The following is a 15,721-nucleotide window of genomic DNA, read 5'->3' as shown; positions in this document are numbered from 1 at the left end:
AATAAACGAAGAAATAGAAATACGAAAAACAACAAAGTTCAAAATTAAAAATGTATAATGAAATAATTTTCCAGAAATCATATGTACAGATTTTTTCTCAAATGTAAATCGATACCGGATAGCATTATTCCGGTTTAATAAGCACAGCAATTTTGCTGTTAATCATTGAGAATGAAAAATTGACATTACCAAATGTTTCAATGTTTAAATGCGATAAAGTATAAAATAGAATAAATTAAAAAATTTACACTGTTTATTTGATTATTTTTAATTATTTTAAAGTTATGACTGATGCGCAAATATCTCATAAAGTTATTTAAGTGAGCGCAAAAATTCATCGTCTCTTTAAAATGTCACATCATTCTCAAATTAACCCTTTTAGTGCTAACAAATAATTAGAAATGATCTCTAAACATATTAAAATTTTCTGAAAAATTATCATCGATATATATTTCTCGTAAAGCTAATGCGCAACTATCTGATAACAATGGCAAATTTAATTTTTTTTTTTTTTTTCAAAAAGAAATTTTAAAAAAAAAAGTGAAAACTCTCTAAGAATTGGATATCACTTCATTTACTTATGTTATGACACTATTAAAAAATTATAAAATTAAAAATTTTTCAAGTAATATAATTTTTGTAAAAAAAATATTTTAATTTTCAATAATCAAAATTTATATTGAATTCATTTTATTCAAAATAAATTATAAATTTATTGGAATTAGTGATTAATTGAAAATGATTAGTTAAAAAAAAAACAAAGAAAAAAAAATTTCTTTTTCTTTTTTTTTTTTTTTTTGCATTTTTCAATTTTAAAAATGTGATAGAATTGAATTTAGAGGTTAAAATCATAAAAATGATAAAATGAAAGAAATATGTAAATCATCGAATGAATGAACGAATGAATGAATAAATAAATGTTTCGAAATGGGAAATGAAAAATGAAATGGTATGTGATATTTGATTCAGTTATTTGTACAACTGCTTGTGAAAGCTAAAAATGCTTGAAAATGGGAATGAAATAAAAATAAAAAATAAATTAAAAAAAGGACAATTTGAAGCGATTTGATTTCAATCAATTTTATTGATCGGAATCGATTGAACTTTTTTGACAAATTGAAAGAATAATTAATTACAATTTGATTATGTAATAAAATATGAATTAAATAGTTTTTTCTTTTTTTTTTTTTAAATTAAATAATACTTTTCCAGTAATTTTCATTTTTAGAACTTTTTTTTTAGTACTACAAATTCTATCAAATTGAACTGAAAAGTAGTATGCTGATGGAAATATTTCAGTACAAAATAATTATAACTTGAAAAATACTGAATAATATAAAAATTTATTACAGAATAAGAATATTAATTTATTAATTTAACTAATGAATGCATTCTTACATGTGCAATTCTTCACAAAGTAATAGTTAAAAATTTTCAAATTATTTCCAATTTATAAATTATATATGCAAAATTACATAATCAAAAAAAAAAAAAAAAATCTGTTAAATAAAATATTTTAAAAACTTCAAATTTTTTGAAGAAAAAAAATTTTTGTTTTAAAATATTTTAATTGATATAGTAAAGCTGAAAATTATCACTTTCATACAAGGTATGTATGCAAAAAATTACACAAACATTAAATTCTCTTTTTTTTTTTTTTTCAAAATTTTGTTTTCTTTTAATTTTTCATTAATTTTTTAAAAAATTTATGTAAAATAAAACTTAATTGATTGGTAAATTTGTTGCTTTTGTAGATTTTAAAGTGATACTTTGATAATGCAAACATTTATATAAGAATTTATATTAATATTATCGTTGTATTCATCAGAATTTTATTAAAGCTCGAAAATTATTTATTTGTGCACACTTCAATGAACAATAATATTCTTCAAATTTCATAGATTTTATTATTTATTTATTTTTTCTCTGTTTGCATATCAATTCTTGACTACTTGAAATAATTTTCAAATTGGTATTAGAGATTGAATTTGACGTAAGAAAAAATTGTATATTTTATAAGATTTCAAAATAGCAAATTACAAATTTCAATTCATAATAAGAATTTTTGTTCTGTCAAATTCAATATGAATTTAAAAAAGTTTTTATGAATTAAACAACAGAGGAACAAATATTTTTTGTCATTAAATTATTGCGATAACGTGCGTAAGAATGTGCTACGTCTTTTTGACGTGAGCTACGTCAATTAAATTATTCAGCATATTTTTTCTAGATTTACATGAAAATGAAGTAAAAGTTGTTTTTTTTTTTTTTTTTTCTAAAAAATGCTTAATTTATTTTTGTTTTAACAAAATTTATCAGATATTTCACTGAATTTTTTTTTTTCTCTTCAAAATTTCAACAATTCCATAATTTTTAAATCATATCGATGAAACTTAGCCTTGGCTGAGTGACAGTTACTGTATTCCTGAAAATTTTTTAATGTTAGTAAAGTATTCGATTTTTTTTTTTTGCAAATTTTTAAAAATTATATATTTTAAGATTTTAATTAACTATTTTAAAATTTTAGCACTTTAAATGAACTCTAGTAAATTAATAGAAATGTAACAATGATTTCTAAAATTTGACAATTATTGAATTTCTAATACAATAGCTGTTTTCTTGAAATATGCAATTCTTTGATATTACTAACTATTTGCTAAATTATTTTCTAGTTAGCAAAAAAATAAATAAATAAAAATAACATAGAAGATAAGTTTCTTCTCCTGAAATTAATCCTAATTTTAATCAGAATTTTTAAATTTTATTTCATTTAATTCTAGAAGAAACCTCTACTACCTATTTTATTTTAATTATTTTCAACAAAAACTTTATTTACCACTTTTCCACTTACTTTGTTTTGCCAGTAGCACCGAACATTTCAATTGCATTTCGCTTAAAACTATAATAACATTAACAAAAATGAACACTGAATTTATCAGATATTTTATTTATAACTATGCTAATTTAAAAAATATGCAATTTAAAAAAAAAAAATCTTATGATAAACTGAGTTTTATGAGTTAAATTTTGCAGCCATTTTATGACTTTACTATCAAAGTTTATTATCATTCTGATAATACTGAAGCGCTACATATACAATTTAATTTTGAGAATTTGACAAGCAATTTAAAGTTATATAATTAAATTTCAGATTAATAGCTATCATAGGTATATTTTAAAATTTGAAAAACTTTCAAAAAAATTGAAAATCTATTTTATTGCAATGATTATTGTTTTTAATAAGCGACTAAACATTTTTTTTTCTGTTTTTTTATTATTAGAGAATGTCAACATAAAATAAAATATAGAAGAAAAAATATTTTAAGGATAATAAATGTTTAATAAGAAAATCTATAATTTGCATTTTTAAATTTTATTTTCTTCTTTTTTGTACAAATTCAATTTTCTTTTAATTTCATTGTGTGTAATGTCAATTACGCTTAAATTATTTATTCAACAATTTATACGCACAAAAATATTATTTGCTAATTGATTCAATGAAATTCCAATTTCAAAGAAATATGATTATCATAAAATAATAATAATAATAATAATATAATAATAATAATAATAATAATAATAATAATAATAATAATAATAATAATAATAATAATAATAATAATAATAATACAGTGATAATGATAATATAAAACTGCCGAAAATTAAAATTTTTTTTGTGGAAAAAGGAAAAGTTTTAATTATTTTGAAATTTATTTCTGTTTTAATAACAATATTACTGTTGTGAATATATAATTAATAATTATACAAATAATTTTAGTTATCTATAATTATTAATAAATCAAAAATTTGTAGAAATATTAGTAATGCAAGATAGAAAGAATAATAATAATTAAATTTTGAAATATTTTCTCAATTTTAGATTTTAATAAAGCTTTTAATAAATGATTTCACTGCTGTCATTCATAACAGAAATTGATTTGTCCCATATTTCATCTAATTTTGATTAAATTTTCATTTCAATTTCAGAAACTTTCCAAAAAATAAATTTCCTTTAAAAAATATATAAATTTGAATATTTTTCATTATTACAAGAGTGCAAGATTTATAGAACAGTTTAATTCTAATTGAAATAATCAAAGGTTCCAGATTGCTGAGACAACATTATGTCATAATGCTGGTGACATTCGAATTTTGATGGATGAAGTTTGTTTTTCAGTGTAGGTGCTAAAGGTGTTTACGTGTGTGGGCGTGCGGACGTTTTGCGGGCTCACGGATTCCTAAGCGTGAGATGATGGATGAACTTTGGTTAATTAATAGAGCTTTTGCAGTTGTCACAGCAACTAAGACTCATTTTTAGACAGAGCTGCAAATGTCGCATATATCTATGTTTGATTTTTTATCATTACTCTATCTTATTGATAATATTCCTATCAATTATTTACTGATTTCACTAGTTTAATGCTGTACATAAGAAGAATTATATATTCTTTCAACTATCAAATTAGACTAAACTAATGATAATATGAATATGTGTAGGTGTGCGCACGTGGAAATGTGATAGTTCATTTTGAAGAAGTCACGTAATCGAAACATTTACGTTACGTTAAATAAATATGCAATTTGGGTGATCTTAACAAACTAACATCAATAGAATTTGTACCAAACGTATAAAAGGATTTGTCCGCTTACCGAGCAGAGATTTTTTGTGTGGAATGTTGAAGAATTTACTCGGAGGTCTAATCTACTTTTCTCTGAGTTATTTCTTTTTACGGAAAATAACCAATGAATCCTTTCGGAAATCACATTATAAACATGAGTTCGGTATAGTATAAGCAAAATATATTTTGGATAATTCTGAATGAGATTTATAGCGAGAAAACTTTTTATGTTTAATTCTGACTATGAAAAAGTCTGTGTCACTATTATCGTTATCACTGTCATTACATTTTCTCAATTTGTCATGGCAATATTTCGTGCTTTTCATGTCAATATGTTTTGTCTTTTTAGACAAAATACTCTTAGCTTTCATATCATTTTCTAACTTGATTTGCAGGAAAATTATTCTATAAATCTTAACTATCTCTGTATTTTTCATAAATTGTTAATTTCGTTGATTACTAACTTTCCTTATATAAGTTCGCTTTTTCATCGTCTTTCCGCTAGAATATCTTTCCACTTTGCTCTTATTTTATGTTGCTATTGTTGAAGTTAATCTGCTTTGTAAGGAATAAAAGAAGTAATAATTTAGATTTTATGAACATTTCTTAATAAGTGTTGGATCAATTTAAAACGGTAATTCAATGGGACATTTCAGGATAAGTATAATTAAGAGCAAATGGTCACAAGAGAGGAAAATTATGATAATTAGTAATTAATAGATATTTAATTGAAATAAAAACATGTTTATTTGACGAAAATCTTTTGCGAAATATTCCAATCACGTATTGGTGCAGTAGGAATGAAATGGATTCACAAAAGGAATTGTTACAAATTTTAACAGATACTTTTAGAAAAATGAAAAGAGAAGATAGGAAAGATTTTTTTTTTTTTTTGTATAGAAAACTTATTTTGACCTAATTTCTCATTTCTAGTGATTTCAAATTTCAATGGTTTTTGTAATTTGAACGACAGGCATTTTTGGGGGATAAATTTAGTTACGTCTTTTTTGATATTTCCAAAAAAAAAAAAAAAATTGGAGTCGATTCTTATTGGTTTCTATACTTTATTCCGATTCCAGCTAAAATTTCCTACTTTTTTTTTGTTGGGAGGGGGGGAGAGGAGGGGGCAATAATAGAATCTGTATGCAAAATGATGATTCATTATGCTTATTTTATTTGTCATTTTTCATCATAAGGCGCTTAGATGTTTCACATGTTTTACTTGATTTCTGTGTTGTTGGAACAGTTGTTATCAGGTTTGTTTGATTGCAGTATTAGGAATTGATTGATAAGTGAGCTATATTCAGGGAAGAGATAACTTTAAATTGTTTCTTGCTAATTTACAGTTTCTTGAATATTCTTCATTCGATGATTACTCCTTTTTAGGCTTAAGTTTCAAACATATCATACTATATACATCTTTAGAACGCGAGATCCAAGTGATCAATGTTTAACTTTGATGCATGAAAAGATGAGATGCACTGTTATAAAAAGATTGGTTTGCATGGACTTCTGATAAATAATGAATTATTTCATTTTGCAATCATTTTCATGAATTGCATAATCTGATTACAAATGAAGAATGCGAAAGTCTATAAGTTGAAGAATTTCTTGACGATGGTAGTGTGCAGTCAGTTTTAATGTGTTGTTGAATTTTTGTAGCATCATAGCAACTTTTATTTACATTGCACAAATTTCAGCTTGTAAAGTTAAGGTTTCACTTTTTTTTTGTATAGATTTTTGTCCTGAAATTTTATATTTGAACAAAGCTAGTTTCAAGGTGATAATTGGTATATAGATCGTAGGGTAAGATGTGATATCTCAACCAAATCTATTTTTTTTATCCCGTTCATTCTTTTTCTATCTTATTGGAATTGATGAAAGGATAAAAAAGGTACTATTCGCCTTTATAATTTGTTTCGTACTTTCAAAAAACACTCAATTATGCGCATTGTACTTAAAATCATTGATGTAAAGAGAAAACGATGTGAATTAAATATGAAATTAAATTTATAGGATTTATTAGTGAGAAAAATTGAAAATAATTTAATAGTTGACTTAGTTTAAGAAAAAAAGGAGGAAATTTGAGTTATTGAAAAACTTATTCAATTAAAAAAAAAATTTCCTCTTATTTCAGGAATATAAAGGTAAACAATAAATGCATATATCATTGCGTTAACTCACTCCGAACAAGTTTTCAGTAATTTCGCAAAATCATTCTATTTCTTAAACTTGTTTTTCTATTTATTTGCTACTCAATTTCTATTGCTCCCATTTCACATATCAGTTCAACAAACTTTCCAACAGGCAGAATAAGTTTTTTTTTTTTTTTTTTTTTCAGAATTATTTGCTATTCAAACAGCACTGATTTTCATAGTGTATCAGTTTATCTCTAAATATATGTGTGTGTGTGTGTTACATGTAAGTACTTTTTCTTATTATAGTAGTAATATACATGTATGATAATGAAACCAAACAAAAAGAATGATTGCTTTTCATTGAAATTGTTTCTGATATTGACGATGTATATTTTTTGTTCGGATCTTTTTTTCTATGCGATTGAGATTGGTAGATGGACAAAAAATCTTGTTTTTAGAAGTTACTATTTAGTGACAACATTTTGACATGTATTTAATTGTATGATACTGTATGAGATAGTCGAAAAGTTGATGAAAATGATATATCCGTTACCGTATTGGCCTCCTGTCCTATGGTATTTGGAAGGAATTGATACTGTGTCATAACTTATTGTAGCTAATCGTATGATATCAGTTATGATGACCATAAAATAAATACTAAAATAGTAGTTCGATTTATGGAATGTGGTGTCGCATGGTAAATTTGACCTCGTCTGATGAATTGTATGATGAATTTTTTTTTGAGAAAATTGTAATTTATAGTCGTTTTATCGGTTACTACTTTTATAGTTGATATTTGAAGGTTAGCCTATTTGCTGTAACGATCCAAAAAACACTATTCGTGATCATTAAGTGTTACTGATTAGTTTGTAATCGTTCCTTTTCTTTCAAATATCGAGAAGTAGTAGATAATTTTATTTGATAATAACTTTATGAATAGAATGGCTTAATTTCTTTAAGATTCCATTTTGTATTATTCAAATGGCATAATAAACGAAAAAGGTGATTTTGGTGGTTTAACCAGAAACTCTGGTTTATGGCTATGTTAAGATGTATTTTTAGAGAAGATTGCTAATGATTTTAGCCTTTTACGTATTATATTAATGATTAGAATAATCAATGAAGCGAACTTTATGTGAAATTGGCGATAGCCTCGTAGTGGAACTTTTAAGTTTAGTTTTCTTGCTCTTGTTCCTGAATAATGTAACATTAAATATTTTTTCCCCTTAATGAATTCTTTATTATCTTCCAGTTGATAAACATTAATATAATTTAGCCTGGACTTATTTGCGAGACGAGTTCCTTGTAACTATTTAAATTCCTTTCTGAATTTAACTTTCAAGGGTAAACGGCTTGTTGAAAATACGTCTGTTTAATCATTTAACACCCACTGTTAAACTCTTAAAACTTTTTTCAGTAAAAAAAAAAATTGCATATTTGATTGCTCGATCCGTGTATGTTTACAATTGAACATTACTAAATCAAAAGAACTTCTTTGATCAATATGGGGAATAGTAGCTCGTTGATGTTACAGGAAGATGAAATTCAAGCGATTTCAGCGGAGACTGGGTGTAAGCTTCATCATATTTTCTGTTTCTTAATTTAATTTTTTTTTTTTTTTTTTTGAAGTTCATTAATTTGAGTTCATTAAATGAGAAAATGATTGTTTGTGTGGTAAATGCTTACTGTAACATAGCACTGTTATGCATTCAGATTTTAAGCTCCAGCTCGGAGATTAAACTAGGCATGGGTTGGTGGATCTACTGAACGTGTCTATAAATTTTACAAACATTTTGTGTTTCTATAAATATTCCTATAAAAAATCAGATTTTACTCTTGATAAGGTTAACCATCGATATTTTTAAACAAATTTAATTATATCAGTTGTTTAACATATCACTGCTGACTAGACAGATTATTGAAAAGCTAATACTTTAATAGGTCAAATCCATATAAAGAATGCAAACGTTTAAAGATTTTGCTTATTTTATAATTTTCATCCACAGCAACTAACTAACTAACATTGCGATTTACACAGTTCATTTTTTTTTTTTTCAGTTTCACGAAATCAAATTGTCCGACTGTACAGTCGGTTTTTGTCACTCGATAAGCAAGGTTAGTGCAAGTAGATTCTTCTTTTTGATCTATACTTCAAATAACTTTTGCAAATATTTTGTATTTCTGTAGCCTACATCATCTGTTATTCATCCCTCCAGAATTATCCATGGCAACAAGTGAAACATAATTAATTGTGTCAATTTCCTATTCGCTTTTTGTAGTATCTCTTTTTATATTTCTTGTGAAATGTACTTCCATTTGGTCCGAAATATCCAAGATAAAGTAATTGTGGTGTAGCAGTAGTCATTTTAATTTTTCTATACATATCAGCGCTTTAGATTTCATAGTTCAGTATATAATTCAATTGAAAGTATAAGTAATAAGATTTAAGTAATTATTTGTCGATTTGATAGGTCGTGGATACTTGGATCGTGATGATTTCTTGCGGATTCCCGAACTTGCAATTAATCCACTTGGTGATCGCATTGTTGATGCTTTTTTTACTGAAACGTAATTAATTTCGTCAATTTCCTATAAATTTCTTTTTGAACTTTTTTCGTGATTCTGAATTTAAAACTGCTTTTAAAAAAAAAAAAAAAAAAAAAACATTTATTCATAGCTTACTTAAACGTCCATAAATATAATTCACTAGAAATATCGGTATTTTAGGGAGGATCTAGGACAAAAGATCAATTTCCGAGAATTCATAAGAGTATTGGCTCACTTCAGGCCAATCAGTAAAGAAAAAAGAAACATTCTAAACAGCAGGGAAGAGAAATTAAAATGTAAGCAGTTTGATGTCACATGAAATGTATCGTCATTTCTATATCTATGTTAAACCATCATGCTTGATTTATAATAAGTGGGATTGTTTGCGTAATTGGTGTAATTAATTTTTTTTTTTTGACATCAATTAATTTTATATCTAGATGGAATCTTTGGTATTCTGTGTTCCTTTTAGAGCACACTTACATGAAATATTTTAGATGAAATGAAATGTTTTATTTTTACTTGAAGTGAAATTATAATTTTTTTGGAAGTTGGTATGTTTATATATTTCATGAAGCATATTTACAGTTGCATTTTCAATGTATGACTTGAATAAGAATGGTTTTATTACAAGAGATGAATTCAAAGTGATTCTGAATATGATGGTTGGTGCAAATATAACTGCTGAACAAGTATGTTTTTTAATGAAATTATTAAAAAAAAAAAAACTGTATTGACTTTAAATACGCATAAATCAGTTTGTGATATTCGATGATTCAGTTTCCTAAAAACTACTTTACTGATCTTGGAATTTACCTTTTTATTAAGTTATGCAAACAATCGAGGGTTAAAGTCAAATGCAAATAGGTTGAAATTTTTAAGACTAGATATTGCTCTTTTAAATCAATAATAGAATAGTAATTTTATTAGGCATTCATTTGAATTTATGTTTTCGAGAGAGTTGTTATTTTATAGGGAGTTATTTTAGCTCTAGTTGATTTTAGTTAGAAAGCATTGCTGATCGAACAATATCTGAAGCTGATATTGACAACGATGGGAAAATTTCATTCGATGAGTTTTGCAGGGTGAGAGATTTTTTCTATTTAAAAAAAAAAAAGTACCCATTAAATAAAAATCCACTTACCTGAGTGGCTGTACTCTCAACTCAGGGATCTGTGAAAACATACTCTCATGATAGTAATGAAGTACGTCTTCGAAGATCCTAGCAGTAATTGCTGCAAGAATGGTTTTGAGTATTTTTTGTGCTTTAGAATTAGTTTTATTGTTGAAATCCTGAAAGATTCCAAAGTCCCGACGCCTTGATTAAAATCATAATTTAAGGAAGCTTTGTAAAATGAGCAATGAATATCTGATAGAACTAGATTTCAGGCAATGGAAAAGACTGACATCGAACAAAAAATGTCAATTCGATTTTTGAATTAGAACAATGTGACTTATTAAAGTATCGTTGTGAATCGGTTATTATTACTACTCAGTAGGCTGTACTTTTTTTTTTTTTTTGTATGCGTATGTTCATATTTTATTATTTTTCTCTGGGAAGTTAGTTACAAAATATGGAAAACTTACCACATCTATTGTGGAACGAGATGAAGTCTCGATTTCAATAACACTGAAAATATTTGAGTGGATATTCGGGAATCTTGTTGATTTAGATGCTTCGAAGATGAGATGTGGAATGAGAATATCTTCTTTTGCAAAGATAAGTAGGAACAAAAGTAGAAATGAAATAAGATAAGAAAAACTTCCTTATTACAATGTACGTGTAATTTATAAGTTTGAGCAATTTTATTACATTTTATTTTTATTTCTTGATCATACTGATGGTTTTCACTTGATTTTTGAATTTTTTATGTCTGTCTTGATTTAGATGGGCTGTAAGAAAATCTGAATTCCATCCGGTCATGATTTCTGCAGAGCTTAGAAGTCATGAAATTAGAAAGAGAGAGAGAGAGAAAAAAAAAAAGTCTTTAAAAGCCTTCTTTGAATCCCGAGCAATTGAAGAATTAAGACGAGGGAAAATTTTCCCATGTTTTGTACACTTTTTGTTGAAGAACTCTCAGATTACTTTTGGTAGAGGGGAAAGTCGATTCTATCAGAAAGTAACTCTCATGTTCGTAGACAAATGTTATGCTTTTCGTCGAATTTGGCACTTCATTTGTCTAAGTAGCATTATTTCCATCAGATTAGTGCTCTCATTTATTGCATTCTTCATCTTTAGCATTTTAAATATGTATACATTTTACTTGCCATTTCTATAATAAATACTAGCATATTCTTACGGCAGTAAATGATGTAAAGGTAAGAGAGCCCTAATTAATTACTTCTATCGTCAAATTTTGTAATGCTACTACTGCTAGTATAACCCATTAACATCACTTCGATCAAATTGATTAGTGATTTTAGAGTCTTCATGTACAGTCGTGTAATTGATTTAGCTATTTAATGATGTTAACTTTTACATTAGTGCATTTTCTTGCATTGCAGTTTGTTCACTTATCTTTATTTTGCAAAATACGGTTAAAAAAATGTACAATAACAGTACAGTATTTTGAATTAAATATGAGATTCGATGATATGATTATAGAAATGCTGCATCAAACAACTATGATTAATTATCATTGTTATGATAATGTCATATGATAAAATGCAGCATTAATGTAGAGAATGTTGCTTCAGGCATATCTTGAAGATATTTTATGATATTTCAGAGACCTGTGATTGATATATTTGGAAGTTGTACATTTGCTTTTTTTTTGTATAGATGCTGTTTCAAATAAACTTATGGTAAAAATTCAAAATTTAATTTTTGACAATTCACCAATTAACCCGAAAATGTTATAGCAAAAATTTCAAATAGTTAATGAATAATCTGAAGCATTTATTTTGATACATTTTTACTGTTCGAAATAATATACATCAAAAGCGGTTTTATGTGAAAAACAAAAATAAGCGAAAAGAAGAACGTCATTCAATATTATTATATTTATCCATTCCTTATCTACATTGTTACTGTGAAATGAAATGTGAAAATGCAATTGTACTGTTTAAAACTTTAATCTTAATTCTTTAACTTTTAAAAATTCATTAACTAATTGATAAAGCATGGAAGAGTCAAATTATTGCTGATAGTAAATAAAGAACGTTTAACTATAGAAGTTGAAGTTTTTCTTTTTTTCTAAAGAAAAAACTGTTTCAATGAAATAACTTAATAATTTGAATAAAATTCACATTTTCAGTGTTACAAATTATGTGCTTTTTTTTTGAATCATTTTTAGTTTAAATTTAATATAATAGCAGTTATTATCATTTAATAAATTATATCAAAATAAATCAAAATTCATTGCTATTATAATGAATTATATTCAGTTCTTGTTAAGAGATAAACAATTAATAATATTCTTATTATTGATTAAATTTTAATTTTCATCAATTTTTTTCTTCTATGCTAATTTAATATAATAATTCTTTTTATAACATTTACAATATTCTTGCTTTTTTTTTTTTTTTTTTTTTTAAATTACTCAAGTTTACTTTAAGCTTTTTGAATGAAATTAAATTTTTTCATTTATAATTTTGAAAAGAAAATTTTTTCTTTTTTGAAAAGTTTAACTTAAATTTGAAAAAGAAAAGTAAATATCTCTATATTATATATTATTTGATTTTCATACTGTAAATTTTTTGAATATCCTAGAATTGTCAACTATTGAAAAGAGAAATTTGCACTTAAAAGAAAAGATCAAGAATTGTTGATTATAAAGGTTTGATGCAATTCAATCATTAATCATTTCGTTCTTCTTTAACTGTAATGCTAGTAACTGGAAGCAAACGCTAATTGTAAACTGAATTTCACTTCTTTTTTTTTTTGTTTTTAAATTTTTATTTTTGACATTGATTGCTCGAAACATGTCAATAATAATGATTTCATCATTACAGGTGTATTTATAGTTTAGTTTACTTTGGTGATGATTGAACTAATCGATACTGTCTTTGCTCAAATTTTTATTTCACTATTCTTTCACATTTCATCTTAATAATATAATAGAGGTCTCAATTAATTATTTAAGCATTTCTCTAATTTGATAGAAGAAAGTATTAAGCTACTTAATTTTACTCAAATAGGAATTAGTTAAACATAAATGAGAATGATCATCAATTTTATTGTTTTTATTTTATGGTATTATGAGAGTTTCAATAGTTTTGTGAGAGTACCGATGAATTAAGATTCAAATCAAAGCGAAATAAGGTCAAGGTCAATCAATTTATGCATGTCTTATTCCACCACTTGACCTTTATGAATTGCATTGTGACAAATACATATTGACATGCTCTTTTAATTTAATCATTAAGTAAGATCTAAATATAATTCCCCAATTCTTTTTTTTTTTCTTTCACAACATGAAGTACTGAATCTTCCTTCTCTTCAATAATTTTTTTATTTTTCTTTCATTTAAATATATTTTGTCTGCTTGCATAAAATGTTGCGCATATTTTTCTTATTATTAAAGTTAAATGTAAAAGAATAATAATAATAATAATAATAATAATAAAGAGAATAATGTTCAAATATTTTATTTTAAAATGAAACTCACTTTCAAAAAATTTTATTCTAAGCAAAATGCTTTCTTTATTTTGCTCTCGTCCACTTCAATATATTTTGTCTGTTTTGTTAATTTCTTACAAAATATTTTCTCGTTATATAAATATTCTTCAATTTAAATTTAGCATTTTTTTATTCCTATGATAAACATTAAAGCACCATTTGTGTATTTAGGAAAATTAACATCAATAAGGTATTAATTTTTAATTTTTATTTGCGATATAATAGAATGAGAAAAATAAGTGAAGAATTATGGGAAATGGTTTAGAAAGAAAGAAAATGCTGCTTTAAAGATGTGAAATAATATTATGGGAAGTAATATCTAATGTAAATATTATTTAAGTTCCAAATTCATATCAATTTTAAACGAAATTAGATGTTGAATTTTTATCTTTATTAGACTCTCTATTGCTAATCAAATTTTTTCAAATGAAAAATACAAAAAAAAAAAAAAAAATGAAAATTTTCTTTAGTTTTATTTCTGACTATTGAATTTATAATTTAACCATTGTTTTTTCCTCTTTTTGCCTTTTAACAAATTTTATTTTATCAATTTAAATTTTGCGTATTATACGGTAAGTGATAAATTTGTATACGGTAGGGTCTATTTGCTTACGGTAGATAAAATGGACTTTGGAAAATTTTTTACTATCTAAAGAAGTTTTTTTTTTAAAGAAATAACTTTCTATTTTGTTTTTACAGTTAAAATTATTAAATTTGAAATATATTTTAGAATACACTGATCATCTGTAGTGGGATCTAATTAATATTCCTACATTAAAATTGTTATACTTTTTGAATTACTGTTGTTGAATGAATGATTTATAATATATATGAAAACTAGAATTGAAATAATTAATTTTTGCATGAAATGAATGTTTGAAGCATTCGGAATATTGAAAATGTTTTTAAAATTTATTTTTCACAATATATTTTTGAAGTGAAAATGTTTTAAAAAGTTTAAGACAAATTAGCTTTTAGTCCTTTTTTCTCTTTTTAAAACGAAAAGATCACCTAAAACAATACTTAAATGTTAAATTACTTAAATCAATGTTATGCATTAATATTTTTTTCTTTTTTTTTTTTCACAATATATTTCTAAAATTTATTAAAAACTTCAAAACTTTTTTTTTTCATTGATGAAATGTCACTAATTGCTAATCATATCAATCAATATTTTCTTTTTTTCAAGCATTTTGTGCAAATTTTTGAAAAATTTTAAACTATTAATATTTAAAAATTACATAGTAAAATTCATTTACATTTTTATTAATAATATAAAAGTTAAAAATGCATTAGGCTACTAGTTATTTATAATTTTTCAATGCGTAAAAATCGGTGATCTGAAAAGAAAGGCTAACTTTTGATAAACAACATAAAGTCTGTTTCGTGTAGATATTAGGATAATAAAATTTAATTAAATTTTATAAAATCATTGATTTAGAGAAGAACTAAATTTGAAGTTTTTTACAAATAAAAAATATAATTCAGGAAATATTTAGATTAAATTGCGACATTTTTTCATACCAATTAAAATTATTTGCTTTTTTTAATTTTTGTGTTTTTTTTTTTTACTAATTCAAATTCAATTTATTTAGATGTCACTATTAATTGAAATATTTTATTTTTTTAAATATTTCCTAATATCTAATAGCAAGAAACAAATTACTTAGATTATTTTTATATTTCAATAAATTGTAATTTTTACAATTTTAACATTTAAATAAATTATTGCATTAATTAGTTTTTTTGTGAACAATTATATTACAAAGTCTTTTCTTTTTTTTGATATAATAAAT

At 24.5% G+C, this 15,721-nt stretch overlaps 1 protein-coding gene across 1 annotated transcript; it reads left to right on the top strand.

Annotated features, from left to right (window-relative positions):
* Positions 1-8,261: 8,261 nt before the first annotated feature.
* Bm7565 (calcium-binding protein, putative) lies at positions 8,262-10,747 on the top strand (the record flags this gene model as incomplete). The annotated part of the gene is made up of 7 exons (XM_043082335.1): positions 8,262-8,328; positions 8,816-8,872; positions 9,229-9,325; positions 9,485-9,600; positions 9,893-9,996; positions 10,309-10,389; positions 10,694-10,747. 7 exons carry the CDS (start codon positions 8,262-8,264, stop codon positions 10,745-10,747), a joined length of 576 nt encoding a protein of 191 aa, XP_042938269.1.
* Between the last annotated feature and the right edge of the window lie 4,974 nt (positions 10,748-15,721).

This window comes from Brugia malayi (genome assembly GCF_000002995.4).
Source record: "Brugia malayi strain FR3 genome assembly, contig: Bm_v4_Chr4_scaffold_001, whole genome shotgun sequence".
NCBI lineage: Eukaryota > Metazoa > Nematoda > Chromadorea > Rhabditida > Onchocercidae > Brugia > Brugia malayi.
The sequence above is the reverse complement of the archived record's forward strand: the minus strand, read 5'-3'. Positions and strand labels throughout refer to the sequence as shown.